Source organism: Macaca thibetana, chromosome 10, assembly GCF_024542745.1.
Source record: "Macaca thibetana thibetana isolate TM-01 chromosome 10, ASM2454274v1, whole genome shotgun sequence".
Classification (NCBI taxonomy): Eukaryota; Metazoa; Chordata; class Mammalia; order Primates; family Cercopithecidae; genus Macaca; species Macaca thibetana.
In genome coordinates this window covers 26,222,534-26,237,712 of record NC_065587.1, presented here as the reverse complement: position 1 = coordinate 26,237,712, position 15,179 = coordinate 26,222,534, and the positions used below count along the sequence as shown (strand labels likewise).

General features: G+C 52.7%; 1 protein-coding gene across 2 annotated transcripts; it reads right to left on the bottom strand.

Moving 5' to 3' along the window:
• Positions 1–703: 703 nt before the first annotated feature.
• LOC126929550 (ral-GDS-related protein-like) lies at positions 704–11,718 on the bottom strand. Of its 2 annotated transcripts, XM_050745992.1 has the most exons (13): positions 11,567–11,718; positions 10,982–11,138; positions 8,816–8,993; positions 7,250–7,443; positions 6,799–7,109; positions 5,815–6,030; positions 5,340–5,443; positions 4,795–4,864; positions 3,166–3,240; positions 2,648–2,722; positions 2,029–2,052; positions 1,560–1,681; positions 704–1,023 (listed from the first exon to the last, which is right to left on the bottom strand). In XM_050745992.1, the coding sequence occupies exons 1-13, from the start codon at positions 11,705–11,707 to the stop codon at positions 984–986; spliced, it is 1,707 nt and encodes a 568-aa protein (XP_050601949.1). In that variant the 5' UTR covers positions 11,708–11,718; the 3' UTR covers positions 704–983. The 2 variants fall into 2 exon arrangements, with proteins under 2 accessions (XP_050601949.1, XP_050601950.1); XM_050745993.1 differs by lacking the exons at positions 8,816–8,993; positions 10,982–11,138; positions 11,567–11,718 and adding an exon at positions 7,564–8,809.
• Positions 11,719–15,179: the final 3,461 nt, after the last annotated feature.

The following is a 15,179-nucleotide window of genomic DNA, read 5'->3' as shown; positions in this document are numbered from 1 at the left end:
GTTTAGGTGTTTATTTGGTGTTGATTTAGAGGTATGATATTGCAGACCCTGAAATGTTGACTTCTTTGTCTTGTTTTTGTCTGATACAGCACAAAGGGAGTTGTGTTCAAATTAAGCTGTGGGAAATCCTTTAGATACTGGGTTCAAACGATTGTCTCCTTCCTTGATGTCCACTTAGGGGAGAAGTGTCAGAAAGTCTGGGAAGATCCATAGTGGAAAACGTTTATCTGTATTTCGTGGAGACTGATGGCCAGCTCCCACCTGCCCAGGACTTCTGGAGAAGGCCAGCCTACCAATTGCTGAAATACCTCCCATCTCCAGCTCTTCAGTAAATATTTAAGTGCTTCATTAGAGATTTAAACCTTAAGAAAGTAAAGTAACCCAGTGGAAGTTGAATTTAACTAGAATATAAGTTTGAGAGTAGCTGGTCAGTAGAATAAGTGTGGTAGATTGGGTGACATACTATGGTTTTTAAGGGTTTTTGTTTTGTTTGTTTTCCTTAAACAGAGTTAACAATAATCAATTTGAATAAAGAAGGAAAACATTAAACGGTTGGTATGTGTAACATGAACGCTGTTCCATGACTTGTTCAGCCATAGCCTCAATTTGACATGCTAGACTATGAATCCTAAAGACTGGTATACGGTTACTGCACTGGAGTTACTTTTCTCATTCCAACAAGTGTAGAACATTTTGAATAGCATTTTAAAATTTTATTTTAATGAAAGCTTAGAAAAAAACCCTTACTTATACAGTAAAGAAAGTAAACATAAAATGGTCTCCCGCCTGACTCGCAAAAGACCCATGGCCTGATCCTGGCCAGCAGGAGCAGCTTGTGTTAAGGAGCAGGGGCCAGATGCAGCTGAGCTGCCAGCCTCCTATATGTGGTTTCCTGGTGTCACGGTCTGGGTGAAGGATGGTGCAGAGCCGGTGTTCTGGCCAGCATCCCGGTGGGGTCCCAGCCACTGCAGGATGTTTCCGGCCTACTGGGATTTGGGCTCCAGCTGGCAGGAAAGCTTGTAGCTGCAGGACAGAGAGGTAGCTGTGAGGCCACCATGAGCCACACATCAGGTCCCCTCTCAGTGCCTACCCAGCTGGAATCCTGGGTCCCCAGCGGTCCCCATGCAACAGGGCTTGATGCTGGCCGTGGAGTCATGGCCATAGGCTCTCTGTAGCTGGCCACAGGAGAGCCTCGTCTAGGCCACGTGGGGTGGCTGACACCTGTACTGTCAGTACTTTGGGAGGCTGTGTGGGGTGGATTGCTTGAGGCCAGGACTTAGACCAGCCTGGACAACATCGTGAAACCCCATCTGTACCAGAACAACAACAGCAGAACAACAGGACATGGTGTCTGTACCTGCTGTACCATATCCTGGGACATGATGTACAGCGGTAGTCCCAGCTGCTTGGGAGGCTGACAAAGGTCTTGAGCCCAGGAGGCAGACGTTGCAGTGAGCAGAGATGGCGACACTGCAGTGCAGCCTGGGCGCAGAGCTAGACGATGTTAAAAAAAAATGGAGCGCCTTCTCCCACCCTCTGCCTGTCCACTAGGCCCTCACCTCTCCTTGTCACTGAGCTGCTCCATTCTTTTGAAATAGGTGACAAATTTCTCAAGAGGCCGAAGCCTGTAATTCATGGCAGCCACTTGGAGCAGCTGCATTTCCTGCAGAACTCGGACCTCCTAGAGACAGAGGATAGGATGCTGACAGGGCCTGGGTGGAAGATGCTGAGGGGACCTTTGGTAAGCAGGGAGAAGGGGCTGATCCCTGGGGCAGTTTTCTGCAGGGGCCCCATGCAGCCCCCAGCCTATTCTCAGAGTTGGATGTAAACATCCCCTCCTGCAGGAATTGGTCTTTGATCCAGTGCGTTTCCCACTCTCCACTGGGATAGATTTCCTCCTCCTGTGTGTGTCAACCCCTCCCAGTAAACCTAAGATGTAGAGGATGGAGCCAGGGAGTGTCCTGCCCAGGGTGGACTGTGAGGTCCACATCCATACCCTCCTCCAATGTTAGCGTCCCAGCTGCTCACCTTCCTCTTCTTGTTGATGTTGCCCTGGAAGGCAGACAGAATCCATCACAAAGGTGAATGGCCCACAACCAGCCCCACTCCACCCCTTCCCATGCTGTACTACTGCCAGGGACACCAGGGTCAGGGGATGTGCGCGTGACAGGACTTGGATCTGCCTCAGACTCCGGGCTCTAGAGCAGGGGGCATGGGAGCTGAGGCTCAGGGACACTCTGCCCCACCTTTTTCTGATGACAGACAGGGAAACTGAGGTCTCTTATAGAAAGAAAGCACACGGTGACCCTGGAACTGCCTGCCCTTGGAGAGGCTCAATTTCACTCTCCAATTACGGGACTATCCTGGGGAGTCACTGAGTCCAGCTCAGCCCACACCTGAGCAGCAGCTTTGCGGTCAGTCAGCTCTGCAGCTTCACCACTCAGGGATAGGGACTGGTGGCTGCCATGGAGCCTCCATCTCGCAGAGGTGATGAGATGGGCCTGACACCCCCACCCACAGGAGCAGCTGTGAGGCTCTCAGGAGAGGAGGTTTGCTTAGGGCTGAGATCTAAGGGCTCGGTCCATGACCCTCTCCTCCCAAGCCTCAGGATCCTGGTTCCCAACCAACCTGCCCCAGGCTCACTCACATCCAGATCGTCCGGGATGGCCGAATCCAACCTCTGTAACACAGTCAGAAAATCCCCCAGGAAGGGGACTACACCCTGTGCCAAGGAGGGTTGGGGAAGTGGTGATGAGTATTGGCCATCAGATGGCTGCCCACTGTCCTGTCTCATGAAATCCCATCAGCCCCTGTCTCCCAGAACCCCCCTCCCTAGGTCTCCCGGATGGAGCAGCCATAGACCCTCAGCTGCCTTTCCCTATTCTCTGCCTCCTCTATCCCAGATGACCTCCAAGTCTAGGGATATTAACAAGTCACAAGGACCTGTGGTCCCAACCTTACCCTTCCCCACATCCACTCTGAGTCCAGCTTTCCCAGACCCTTGTTCTGGTCTCTCAAGTAGAGGTTTTCCAGGCCCAGTGGCCACAAGAGGACAGGGCTGGGGAGGAAGCACCTGCTGTCTCGATATGGAGGCCTCCAGCTGGCGGGGAAAGGAACCCTGTCCTGTGATCTCTTGTGATCCCTCTATGCCACAGGCTCACTCACCTTCTTCTGCCTCTGTAGCCTCATCTGGGCTCTCTGGTGGTTCCTTTCCTGGGTGGCCACCTTAAAGCTCCCCGCCTGCCAGGTGTCAGTGATGGAGACAGTGAGGCTCTCCTCCCTTCCCCCAGTTACAGCCCAGCCACCCCGCCCTTGGATCCCCAGGGACTGGTGTGAATCACCTGGCAAGGTGCTCATACCACTGGCCCAGCACCACACTCCCTTTGTGTGTCACCCAGTCATGCAGCCGGGCCTCACTGTGACTGTTTCCTCTTCTGTAAAGAGTGATCAAAACCACAGCTACCTCACAAGGCCTCCTTAGTACTGTTTCCTGTAGCTATTGCCATTGTTCTCACCCTCATCCCTCTGAGGAAGAACGAGGCATGAGCACCCACAAATTATTTTCTTTTCTTGACCCTCATTTCCATTCTGTGAGGGCTGCGCTACAGGCTCAGCATCCCTTCATTTTCCAGATGAGGAAGTGGAGACCCAGAGCAGGCAGTGACTCCCCAGGGACCCGAAAGAGAAGGCGCCTCCTCCCCATCCTGGAGGCTCTGTCTCAGCTGCCTTCACCCCATATCCCAGCACCACCACCCATCAGGGTCGTGTTCTCTGGAGTGTCTGAGTGTCTGGGTCTCCAGCCAGGCACAGTCATGATAGGAAAGGGACAGGGCGGTTTAGGAGACCTGGTTAAGTGGCACCTGCCTATCTGAGCCCCACTGGAGTCTCTGCCACACAAACTGGGTTTGAGCTATGCCAAAGATTTTGCCTCGCCAATGATCCCCCAGGGGAGTTCTGTGCACAGAACTCTCTTCCTCCACTCAGGAAGTGGCCTCCTGCGGTGCCATCTCTGACTGACATGGCAGGGTTTTCCAGAATCCTGGGTGGGGTGACAAGTTGTCTTCTCATTTGCATGGAATATTCTGAGATCTGGTCAGAGAGGATCCCCTAGGAATGCATGATGAATCCCCCAGTCATGAGCTTGTGTCACTGATAACTGGTGACAGTCCTGTGACATGACCGTTTTCGGGTATCTGCAAAGGGCAGAGTGGGGAGTCCCAGGAAACACGTATGTCTGTCCTGAGCATCCCCACTGGTACCCATAGCTGTGAGGTCCACTGGACTCCCTGGCACATGATCTTCCTTTGTTTTCGTTCCCCCTCTCCCCCAGTGTGGGCAGAGGCCCCCTGCCCATGGAGATGCGCTGCAGACAGAAGCAGCAGCAGAGGCCTGGCTTTCTCAGGAATTGCCGGCCAGTTTGTGGAAGGAAGAAAGTCCCACCTACCATAACCATCCCCCAGCCTGGAGGAAGCTCCATGCCAGCAGGATGGGCCAGCATGGGAGCCAGAACCCTGCTAATGCTGCAACTCATCACCCTGGCTCAGCAGCCCAGCAGCCATTGCCACATCCCATTACCAGGGCCTCCTACCCCTGTGCCACCACATGTCCATGGACCACACACCTCTCTCCCTGTTGGCCCTAGGTAGGCATGGAGGAAAATTTTCAAGTCCACTTTTAGTAGATGAGTCAAAAGAAAACAAAATAACCACTGCACACCGGGTCCAGTGCCCTCCAAACTCAGTCTTTCCTCTGACCCTTAAACACTTGTCCCACATCTCCCAGACTCCACTGTACCTTGATCAGCAGGTCCCGCTTCATTGCAGTGTCTGTTTTGCAGAGTTGTTTTAGATACTTTGTGCTTTTGCTATGGACAGAGGAAAGAAAGAAGGGTAAATTTGTGAATAAGCAGAGAGATTTGTGAGTTCCCATCCAATCCCTTTTGTTTGAAAACCCAGAGAATCCCAACTTAGTGGGTGAGAGTTTCCAGTGGGGTCCTCTGTTGACAAGGGCTGCAGAAGACCAGGGTGGGACTTGTCATGCTCCTCTCCTGGCCCATCTCCACTTCACATGAGCCCCTGCGTGTTACAGTTCCACTGCTGGGTGCAAACACCTGAAAGCCCCCAGTTGGCTCCAGTCTGTTCCTGATGGTTAAAAATCCTTAGTCCTGAGTTGGAAATCCTTGCCTAGAAGTCCAGGGCAGCTTAGTGACCACACATACCAGGCCATCCCTGCCTCCAGTGTCCCTGGTCTCCAAGAACCTTTCAGAGTCGAGGGCACGTGGGGAGTCCTATGGGTCCCTAGGTCAACCCTGGTGCTCCCGTGGAGAGAGCCCCCCTCACCTGGACACTCCTGCCCACGTCTTGTGTAGGCGATGTATTGGGTTGCTGCACAGAGCAGAGATGATGGCGTGCACCGCGGAGAAGTTGTTGAGGCTTAGGCACTCCTGGAGAGGGAAGAGCGAGCTGTTAGGTCCAGAGTTGCAGCCCGACCCACTTCAGCCTCAGCCCACTCTGCTGAGATCTCCCTTCCTGGACAAAGCAGAGGCCCAGGGAGCCTCAGGAGGGGACACCTGGGGCTGAGTGAATGTCACTCATCTAGGAGGATTTTAGTTCAACCAAAGGAAGAGTGCAGGTCGGAAGTGAGCAGCCCCCACTGGGCCATGGGAGTCAAGGTCCATGAAGCTCTGGCAAGAAGGGCCTAGGGGATGTGCAGGGCTCAGGCCAGAGATACAGATGCCAATCCTAAAGCTGATGGAGGAGAAGAGGCAGTTCCCCATTTTTAAAGAGGGAATCTTCAGGCCCAATTATAGCTTACTCTGGCCACTTTGATCCAGTGTTCCACCACCGTGACCCTGTCCTGGGCCCTCATGCCATGGTTCCCGAGGCAGGAGGTGGTGACGCAGTTGGCGAGCCTGTTGAAGTGTGCGATGGTAGCACGAACTGTGGGTGCCACGTGCTCATTCCCCTTCTTAGCTCGTCGGCCCCAGATGGAGCCCAAACATTCGTAGAGCTCCACCTTCTTGAACAGCTCCTTTGGGGGTAGGAGGAGAGTGTCACAGACAGAGCATACCCCAGCTCAGAGTCACCCACAGTCCCAGGCAAGAACTGAGCTCACAGTCATCCACGGTCTCTCTCAGGAACTGAGCTGGAGCTCAAAAAGCTTTAAAATGGGCCTCAGACATGTGGGAGTCCCTGGCTTTGATTTTCTGCCCACCGAGGGCTCTGAATGCATCATGTCCCAGAACCCAACAAGAGTGGGAAGAGAGAGTGACATTTTCTCCCAGGCCATCCGCACTTCCAAGAACTAGAGGGTGGCTCAGGCCTGCCCGTCCTGAGGATTCGTCTTCCTCCCATGCAATCATCCCTGTACTCCTTTTCTCCATACCGGTGCACTTTGCCTGTGGCAGCTGCAACTATGGGCTCTGTTTGGGTGTCTGCCATAGAATCTAGTATGCATCAGGTAACTAATAAGCGCTGAGGGTAGTGAGGCTCCTGAGCAGCTGGGTGAGTGACCCATGGCCCTGCCTGCCCCTCAGTGATCACCACCCTGCCCTGCTTTCTGTCCATCCCCTGTCTTTCAATCTGTACAGTCCCTCTGTGTAGCTGGCACGGGCGATGTCCCATCTCTGCTGTCCACATGCAGACAGGGAGGACTTGTGGATGAGGAAACTCATCCGGATCCCGTGGTTGGTAAGAAGTGGAGCTACAATTTGTCCCAGGGTATGGGCCACTTCTCAGGGAGAGGCTGGTCTGAGACAGCTGGTGCCAGAGGCACAGCCTGCAAAGCCTAGCTGCTCACCGCATCCATAAGGGTCAGCTGCTCTGCCAGCAGCCTGGGAGGGAAGGTCGTGACATCAGGCAGCTCCTCAGTGGGTTGGTTCTTTACAGGAGAGGAACAGGGGGACTCTGGGGTTGACTGTGGCTCTAGCACTGTCACGGGAGCAGACCCTCTGGCTGGTGCTGGTGCTGGTGGTGAATGTAGATATTCTGGTGCATCCAGGGCCGCACGTGACTCTGGCTCCAGAGCAGGCCCCAGTTCCGCCAGCAGTAGTAGTGCTGGCTCCAGGGCCGGCATTGTTAATGCCTGTGGCCCAGGATGTGGAGCAGGATCTGGAAAAGGGGAAAAGGTCACCCCACCAGTCACTTTTCACTGGGCTTTCCAAGCACAGAAGTGACTGAATGGAATTTAAGGGACTTGTAGCCCCAAAACACCACCCCTGGAAAGTCTTCCAGACTGCAAGCCACCTCACCATCTGGCTTGGCCTCGTTGGGCTCCGGAGGCAGCAACTGGCCTAGGACAAGTTCCTGGTGGTCCTCCACGCCCAGTCCAGGCCTGGTGAAGTTCCTGAAGGCCAGCTTTATCTGGAAAGATGACCGTTGCGGGGGCTGATAGCACAATGAAGTATTTTCAAGGGGCCAGGTGAAGAAAACGCAGGTGATGGTTCTGGTGATGGAGTGGACAGCTGAGTCAGAGACCTGGCCTTCTCCCACACAACCCTCCAGGGCACCCTTGTGTGGTTCTGGGCCCCTGACCTGTTGCAGCCTGTGTAGAGGACAGCCCCACCCTACCCCCAAGCCATCAGTGGTGACCTGGAAGGGGCAGACCTGGCCATGCAGCAGGACTGTACAGACCCTTCTGTGCCCCAGCGTCCTACAGACATTCTCTTCCCAAAGGCCCTGGAGCACAGCACTGTGCACCTGGGCACTCAAGATGGCAGCTCCAGGGAGATTTGCGAGCAGGTTGCTCATGACAGCTCCAGCTCTGGGTCCCCTGATCCTGGGGTTAGGAGGGTGGGGGCAGATGTAGAGTGGAGGAGGACAGGGAGAGCTGGGACGCCATGGTGCTAGGGATGAGTCTCTCAGTGGCCAGCTGTGACCCCGGCCTCAGCTCTCCTTTGCAGGGCACCTAAGTCTCCATTTACAGAACTCACTATTTGCCTCTTGTGGGTGAAGTCCCCAGATGTCAGCCTTCTTGTGGGAATTTTAAGAGGTATGTGCCCCAGGGCTCCTTGAGTCTCTCCCCAGCCAGAGTCCATTCTTTTCCCCCATGCTTTGTGGGTGAAAAGGCCCTTCAGAACCCTAAATCCACCCAGTGTATACTTGTGGCTGGGCTCCGTCATTCTAGTCAGTATCTGGGAGGATGCCACCATATGTAGAAGAGGCCATGAGGGTTTCAACTCTAACATTCTGTAGATATGACCTGGTTGTTCTGTCTCCTGTGAGCACCTGAGTCTAAGTAGAATCAAGGCCCAGGGATTGTCATCTGCTTTGTTTATGAAATAATGCCAAGCCACAAGAAGAGCAGTGCACAAATGAGGTGTTTTGTATGTATGTGTTGAATGTGTGAACCCCAACCGTTGGAGAACCCCAGCGAGCATCTCCAGTTGTCTGTGGGCCTGTGGCTCCCTTTTCACCACCAAGGGACCCCTCTTCTGTCTGTGTCAAGAAGACCAACCAGAAGGAATCTCAGACATCCTTTACCAATGCCATGGTAGACTTGCTTTGCTATGTATTTTTCCAAACAGCGAAGGATATGAGCCATTGAGGCAGAATGCTGAGAGCTGCTTCAGTGAAGGGGAAAAGTAATAAACACGAATCACAGCACCCGCAGCAGATTTTCCAGAGTTTTAGGCTCTAGGGACCCCTTTGTTTGCCATGTCTTAGATCATTCAGTCCCCACAAGAACCCTGTGAGGTTCATCTTCTGGCTACTCCCTGTTCCAGAGGAGCCAACCAAGGCTCCGAGAGCTGCATCTTCAAGACTCAGCCAGCAGGGCACAGAGGCTCCTCCGTGCCTTGGAGGGGATGGACACTCACCTTCTAACCAGTAGTTCCAAAAAGTGTGGCACGGTGATAAAGTCCCAGGAGGGGCCCAGGCAGGTGGCATAGGAGGAGATGGGTTTAGTTAGCAAGGCTGGAACCAGGGAGTCCAACAGCTTCTCCCCTGTGCGGGGCTGGAAAGTTGGCATCCTGCGGATCTCATTTTCATACTGTGGGGACAAGGAGGGGCATGGGAGTCAGTGGTAACACCATGAACCACCAGAGGATCGCGATCTGGAAGTCACACCAAGAAGCACCAGCCCTTCAGGGACTTGTGCATGTGGAGAACCTGATTGCCCATGGTGAAAAGGATTCTAGGCTTTCCAAGTAAAATTGTATGTGAGGATGGAGAAGTGATAAAATGATTCACGCCTTCAAGGCACCGTCATGGTGTTTCTCAGCTGTGGGGCAATGGCGCCCTCTGTATCAACAGCCTACATGAAGAGCATCATCCCTGCAATCCTCAAAAATCACCCTCATGGTAGAGAAGAGACATGGGCTTTTGGATGTCAAATGTCTGCTCAGCAGCACCCGGGTCAGAAGGGAGCACCTTCCATGGGGAGGACTGCATGAAATTCCCTGTAGGCCACCTGAGGCTCCACTTCTGATACGCAGGGGAAGGGCCTGGAGAGGCCTCATCCCCTCCTCATTTTAGCGACTGCACACCGGACAAGAGGTATATGATTGTTTTTGTTCCTTTAACATGAACGTGAGTCTGGAGAAACAGCTTTGGCCATCCCAGCCCCGGCCAAGTGGAAAATTCTGAAAGATTCCTGAGTGGGAGAAAGTGCATCCCAAGGCCCAGGATTTGCCAGGCGACTCGGGGAAGAGAAAACTTAGGCAGTTACTGAAGCCGTGAAAGGTTAAGCAAATGTATGTTTGAAAGGGGAAATGAAACTAGGTGATTTTCTCTGCCATCCAGACAGCAGACTGGCAAAAAGTTGAAAGCATGTTAGTATTCAGGGGAGGCTGCAGTCAGAGAAGCAGCTACCTTCAGAGGCTGCTGGTGACCGTGTGACCAGCTGGAGCCCTTCTGGAAAATCAACTGGCTAGAGCTGTTGAAACTCGCTATCTGCGTATCTTTTCACCCAGATATCCCTTTCCTGGGTGTCTATCTTCCACAGGATATTTGTATATTTTATGGGTTGAATTGTGTTCCCTCCCCCAAATGTAACTATTTCTATTCTCAACCCCAGAAAATGTGACTGGGTCTGGACACAGAGTACTCCAAGAGGTAATTGAGGTGAAGTGAGTTTATTAGACTGGCCCCTAATTTAATATGCCTGGGGTTCTTATAAGGAGAGGTGGTGAGCGCACAGAGAAGTTGAAGAGAAGACCCTGTGCTGACTGAGATAGAAGTCAGCCATCTCCAAGGCAAGGAGAGAGGCCGAAAGAAACCACCCCAGGCTGACAACTTGACGTTGGACTTCCAGTGTCCAGAATTGTGAGGAACCAGATTTCTGTGGTTAAGCCCTTCAGTGACGTGCCATGTTATGGCAGCCCTGGCAAACTGCTCCAGCCTATTAGGACACACAGAGGATTATGCTCCCTGCAGAACAGGTGCCTAGAAAGGGAATTTTATCATGACAGGCTCCACCAGCACTCAGAGGCTGACCTCTGTGGAGCATGGCCTCCCTTAAGGACTATTACAGTGAGATGTGAGGGTGCAGCTCCTTCCTGACGGGGATGCAGGGATGAGTTCTGTGAGATGACACTTTAAAAACAGATCCATAAAGAAGCTTCACCTTCTTTTGTTGTAATCAATGTCCACCCCCACCTTATTTGTGTTAAAGTTTTGGATTTTAAGTCCTGCAGGAGGTCTCGCAGGGCAGGGCAGCAGAGATGCCTGTTGCCAGAGATACACTTACGGTGAGGAGTTAAAATGATAACAGTATGAGTATGTTGCTACAGTGTTATCACTGTACTCAATTCTTTGTGGCAACATGCTGAGATACTCCTGACAAGCATAAAGTGAGAACAAGGATGTTCCCTCATCTTCCTCTGATAGGTGAAAGGGACTTTGCCTGTAACCAGGTTGCCACTGGGGACTACTGGCAGCCAAATTCCTTTGGGAGAGGACAGTGGGTCACTCAAGTGGGAAATTCCTAGGACAGAGCTTAGGGAGTCCCCATATTCATGTCTGAGTCCTGGGCCCACCCTGGTTTTCTGGAGTCCCTGTCTGTGGAGACCCTTCTGTGCCCTGTCTCACCCCAGACCAGCAGTGGCCATGGTTGGTGGCGGTGGGCCCCTGTCCTTTTCTGAAGAAGCTGGAGAAATGGAATCCATCCAACAGCTCCTGCTTGATCTGCTGTGTGGAGCTCTGCAAAGAGAGAGTGCCCGAGAGCCGGGCCAAGAGATGTCAGTGGCCTGCCTGGCTGACCCCACAGTGGCACACCCCCATTAGAACTCCTTCCTGGTGTCCCCATCCCCAACAGGATTTGGCATATAGGAGCATCTACATAGACCTCCAGCCATAGAAGGTTGAGGTCTCCCAGAGATGAATTGAGATTCACATCTGAGCAGCAAACTGTGTCCTCGACACTGAAGTTTCCATCCTGCCAGGCATGGTCTGGGCTGTAAACCTGACATACCTACCAGGCTCCAAACACCTGACAACCTACCTGCTCCTGTTCAGGGAGGGCCCCTCATCTCCTGTTTCCCCCAAACATACGGGGAGGGACTCGGTGCTGCCCTGATGGGCACCGCTGAGGCCTAGCCTGGACGGGCCTGCCCTGGGCCCTGTGTTACCTGAGGGTGCCTTCTGGCAAAGGGCCAGAGGCGTCGAGGGTGAGGGTTGAACCAATGTCTATATTCTCGAGAAAGACTCTCATTTTGGCCTCTTCTGCGACGAGGAGGTCGGCAGCACGTCGGGACACAGCAGGAGAACATGTTGTTCTCCGCAGTGTTGCCTACCAAATGAACTGGAAATGCGGCTGTGTGTATAATATGGGTGCCTAGTTACCAGAATTCTAAGTTCTACTGGGGGTCTGTTAGCAAGGAAGTGAGGTCACATCTTGTAGGTTCCATCCTGTAAGCTCCTCCTCTCCATAAGACCTACTCAAAGGCCCCTCTGGGCTTCTGGCCGCTCACCCTCCCCCGTCAACTCCTTTACCTGTTCACCATTATGCAAAAGTGTGCCCCTTTAGCACCTTGGGAAGACCTGGATATGACCGGGGTCCCAGGTTTAAGGAGCCAGTGCTGGGTCAAACAGTCTTTATCTTAGCAGTTGTGAGACCCTAGAGAACTCCTTTGGTGTTTTGGGCTCTCCCCACCTTGCACAATGGGAGTTATGCTAGCATCATAACCCTTCCTAGGGAACTCATGAGGTGTGTTTGAGATAAATCTTAAAAAACTCTTGGTGTTGTGGTCCCTGTAGATATTGCACATACTTTGAGATGGAAGAACTACAAGAAGGGGTGAGAGGTAGCATGGAATACAACTCCAGTGGGCCTGGGTTCCACAGTATGATCTCAGGAAAAGGCACTTTTGCTCTGGGCCTCGTCTTTCATGCTGCAGTACTATACAAGGTTGGGATTAAATGAAATTCAGACATCCTCCTGCTCTGACATTGCACCTTCCAGTGGCTTCTCATTTTATTTAGTCCCAGACCCTATGCCTCATCTCAGCCTAGGGTGGGCAGCATCCACAAAGACAGCACTGAGGGCTTAGTGACTCCCTTCTGAATGATGGAGTAGGACACAGATGGTGGAATAGCACTCCTGGGCCAGTTCAGGCTACTTCAGCAAAGAACTGTAGCCTGGGGAGCTCATCAAGAAGAGAATTGTGTTTCTCCCAGTTCTGGAGGCTGGAAGTTGGAGATCAGGGTTCCAGCCTGGTCAGGTCTTAGTGTGGACACTTCTGTCCCATTCACTGAGCTTTTACAGTGCTGTCCTTTCCTTGGAGGATGGCTCAACTTCAGGAGCATGGGTGGACCTCCGTTCAAAGCCCCGCTCCCACTTGTAGCTTTGTGATCGTGAGGAAGTCATAGAACATCCCTGTGCCTGTTTTCTCCTCTGAGAAATGGCGTTAGTGAGAATTGCTTCCCTTTCTAATGACACAGAATAAAGCATGGAAAGAAGTTAACTCGGTGCCATTGGGCAGAAAGTGAGAGCCCAGCAAACCAGAGAGATCAGCTTGCCCACATCAGTGGTGAGGAGTGCGGAGAGTGGGTGAGGCTGGGGCAGAAAGCAGGCCAGCCTGCCAGAGCCCAGGAACAGGTGAAGAGCAAGAGTGAGCTCCTCACCCTGAATTCTCAGGGGACACAGGCATGCAGGGGTTGTGGGGAGCACAATCATCAGGGCTGCCCTCATTCCCCTGGTTCCCTCCGTATCCGACGTGGTCCCAGGGCCCCTTCTCCCTGTGTTTCCTCTCTACCCTGCTTTCTTCCTGGCTGCCCTCCTTGGACTCATTTTTGGCCCTGGTCAGGTGGAGTCTTGAGGTAACTATAGGCCTGTTAATAACTCCTCTGAGGTTCAACCCGCCATTTATTGAGCCCTCTGAGCTTAGTCATAAACCACCTCCTGCTGGGACCTGAGAGGGGCCTGGAGGGAGCTGAGAGTGCAGTGGCAGTTTTCCCTGCGGTTGCCGCTACAGGGCCCACTGGCAGGTATCTGCTGAACTCGAGCTCTGTTTTGAGTCTCTGGGGTTCTGAGGTGTGATTTTCCATCTGAAGATCGACTGAGCCCCCAGTGGGTGTCTTAGCCTCAGAAATGGGTCCCCCTGGTTGGGAACTGTGCTCTACCCTCACTTTCCTAGAACACCTCACACCTCGCCCTGCCCATTCCGGCTTCCGAAGCCCACATAGAGGCTCTGTAGAAATTGCTGAATACAAAAGGGCTACAAATAAGTCATAGGAAGTGTATTTATATAAGGCGGTGGCTTTCAACCATTACTATACGTTTACTTCAGCAAAGGCGAAATTTAAAAATGTTAATACTCTGAGTCACCCCACAGAGATTTGGATTTATTTGATGGGGCAGGAGACACAGGTATCTTTGGTTTGGTTTTGTTTTTTCTTTTTTGAAACGGGACCATACAGTGTTTCTCAGGCTGTAGCGCAGTGGCACCATCTTGAGCACTGCAGCTTTGGTCTGCCAGGCTGAAGGAATCCTCCCTTCTCAGCCTCTCACGTAGCTGGGACTATGGGCATGCACCACCATGCCATGCTACTTTTTGTGTATTTTGTAGAGATGGGATCTCACTGTTCCACCCAGGCTGGTCTTGAAAGTCCTACCCTCAAGCTGTCGTCCTGCCTCAGCCTCCCACAATGCTGAATTTACAATTGCGAGCCACCGTGTCTGGCCCTGTTTCTTTTAAGAGTTCCCTTAGTGTTTCTAATGGGCATTCAAACAAAAAAGATTTTGCTTGCAAAAGGCTCGTGGAACACTACTGAGGCTGCATCTTCTTCACAGCCAACAGATTGTTCCCTGAAGTGTCTGCTTAGCAGTGCACAGGCTATTTATATCCTGGACTTTATGGAGCTGTTGGGTTTGGGGGCTGACTGGGGCATGAGTGTTGTCTCTGGGATCTGTCACAGCCTGGTCCTATGGGACACCCAGTCTAGGATCTTCCTTCCCAGACCACCATCCTGCCTCTCACTACTCCTATGGCAGGAGAACAAAGGTCATGACCCATGGTCAGAGACATCCAGAACAGGAATGAAGTTGAATGAGTCATGTGAGGAGGAGCGGGGCACAGCTGCTTGCTGGAAGGGTGGTGGGAAGTATTGGTCCATCAGCTGTCACATCCTCCTGTTGCTGTTGAATCCCAGCGATCCTCACTTGGAGTCTGGGTCTCAGAAGGGTGTGGCACCTGGGTTCTTGGCTGGCTGAGCTGGTGCTTTTGCAGTCCACTTTGGAGCTTTGGTATGTGAAGCCTGACCTGAGTTGCTTCAGGAAACCTTTGTCCCTCAGGCTGCCTCCTGCTTAAGAGCAGAGCCTTTGTGTGGAGATCTGGCTGGCCTCCCTAGCTCCCAGCCTGTCCTGTCCTGTTATGTCTGGGTTTGAGGTTGTGTGGAGGGGTCTCTTACCATAGAGGAGGCAGTAGCAGTCGTGTGGATCAGAGTGAACGATCCCTGCTGGCTGTGCCCGGCGTTTGACTGGAGGAGTCTGAGAATGACCAGGCCTGGGGAGCTGTCATTCCTCAGAAACAGCATGTTTCCTCCCCTATTGTGGAGTCTTTGGATGTGACCCAGAGTGTGCTGGGCCTCTTTCGCTTGTGCTGGGTTTAGCTGTGTGTTTCAGGGTGGGAGGTGCAGGGGATTATCTGCTCTGAGCCAGATAAGGCCTGGTGAGAATTGGGGGGCGGCCCTCGAAGAAGCCAGATCTGGTGGGAGAGTAGGCATGGATAGGGAGGGAACAGG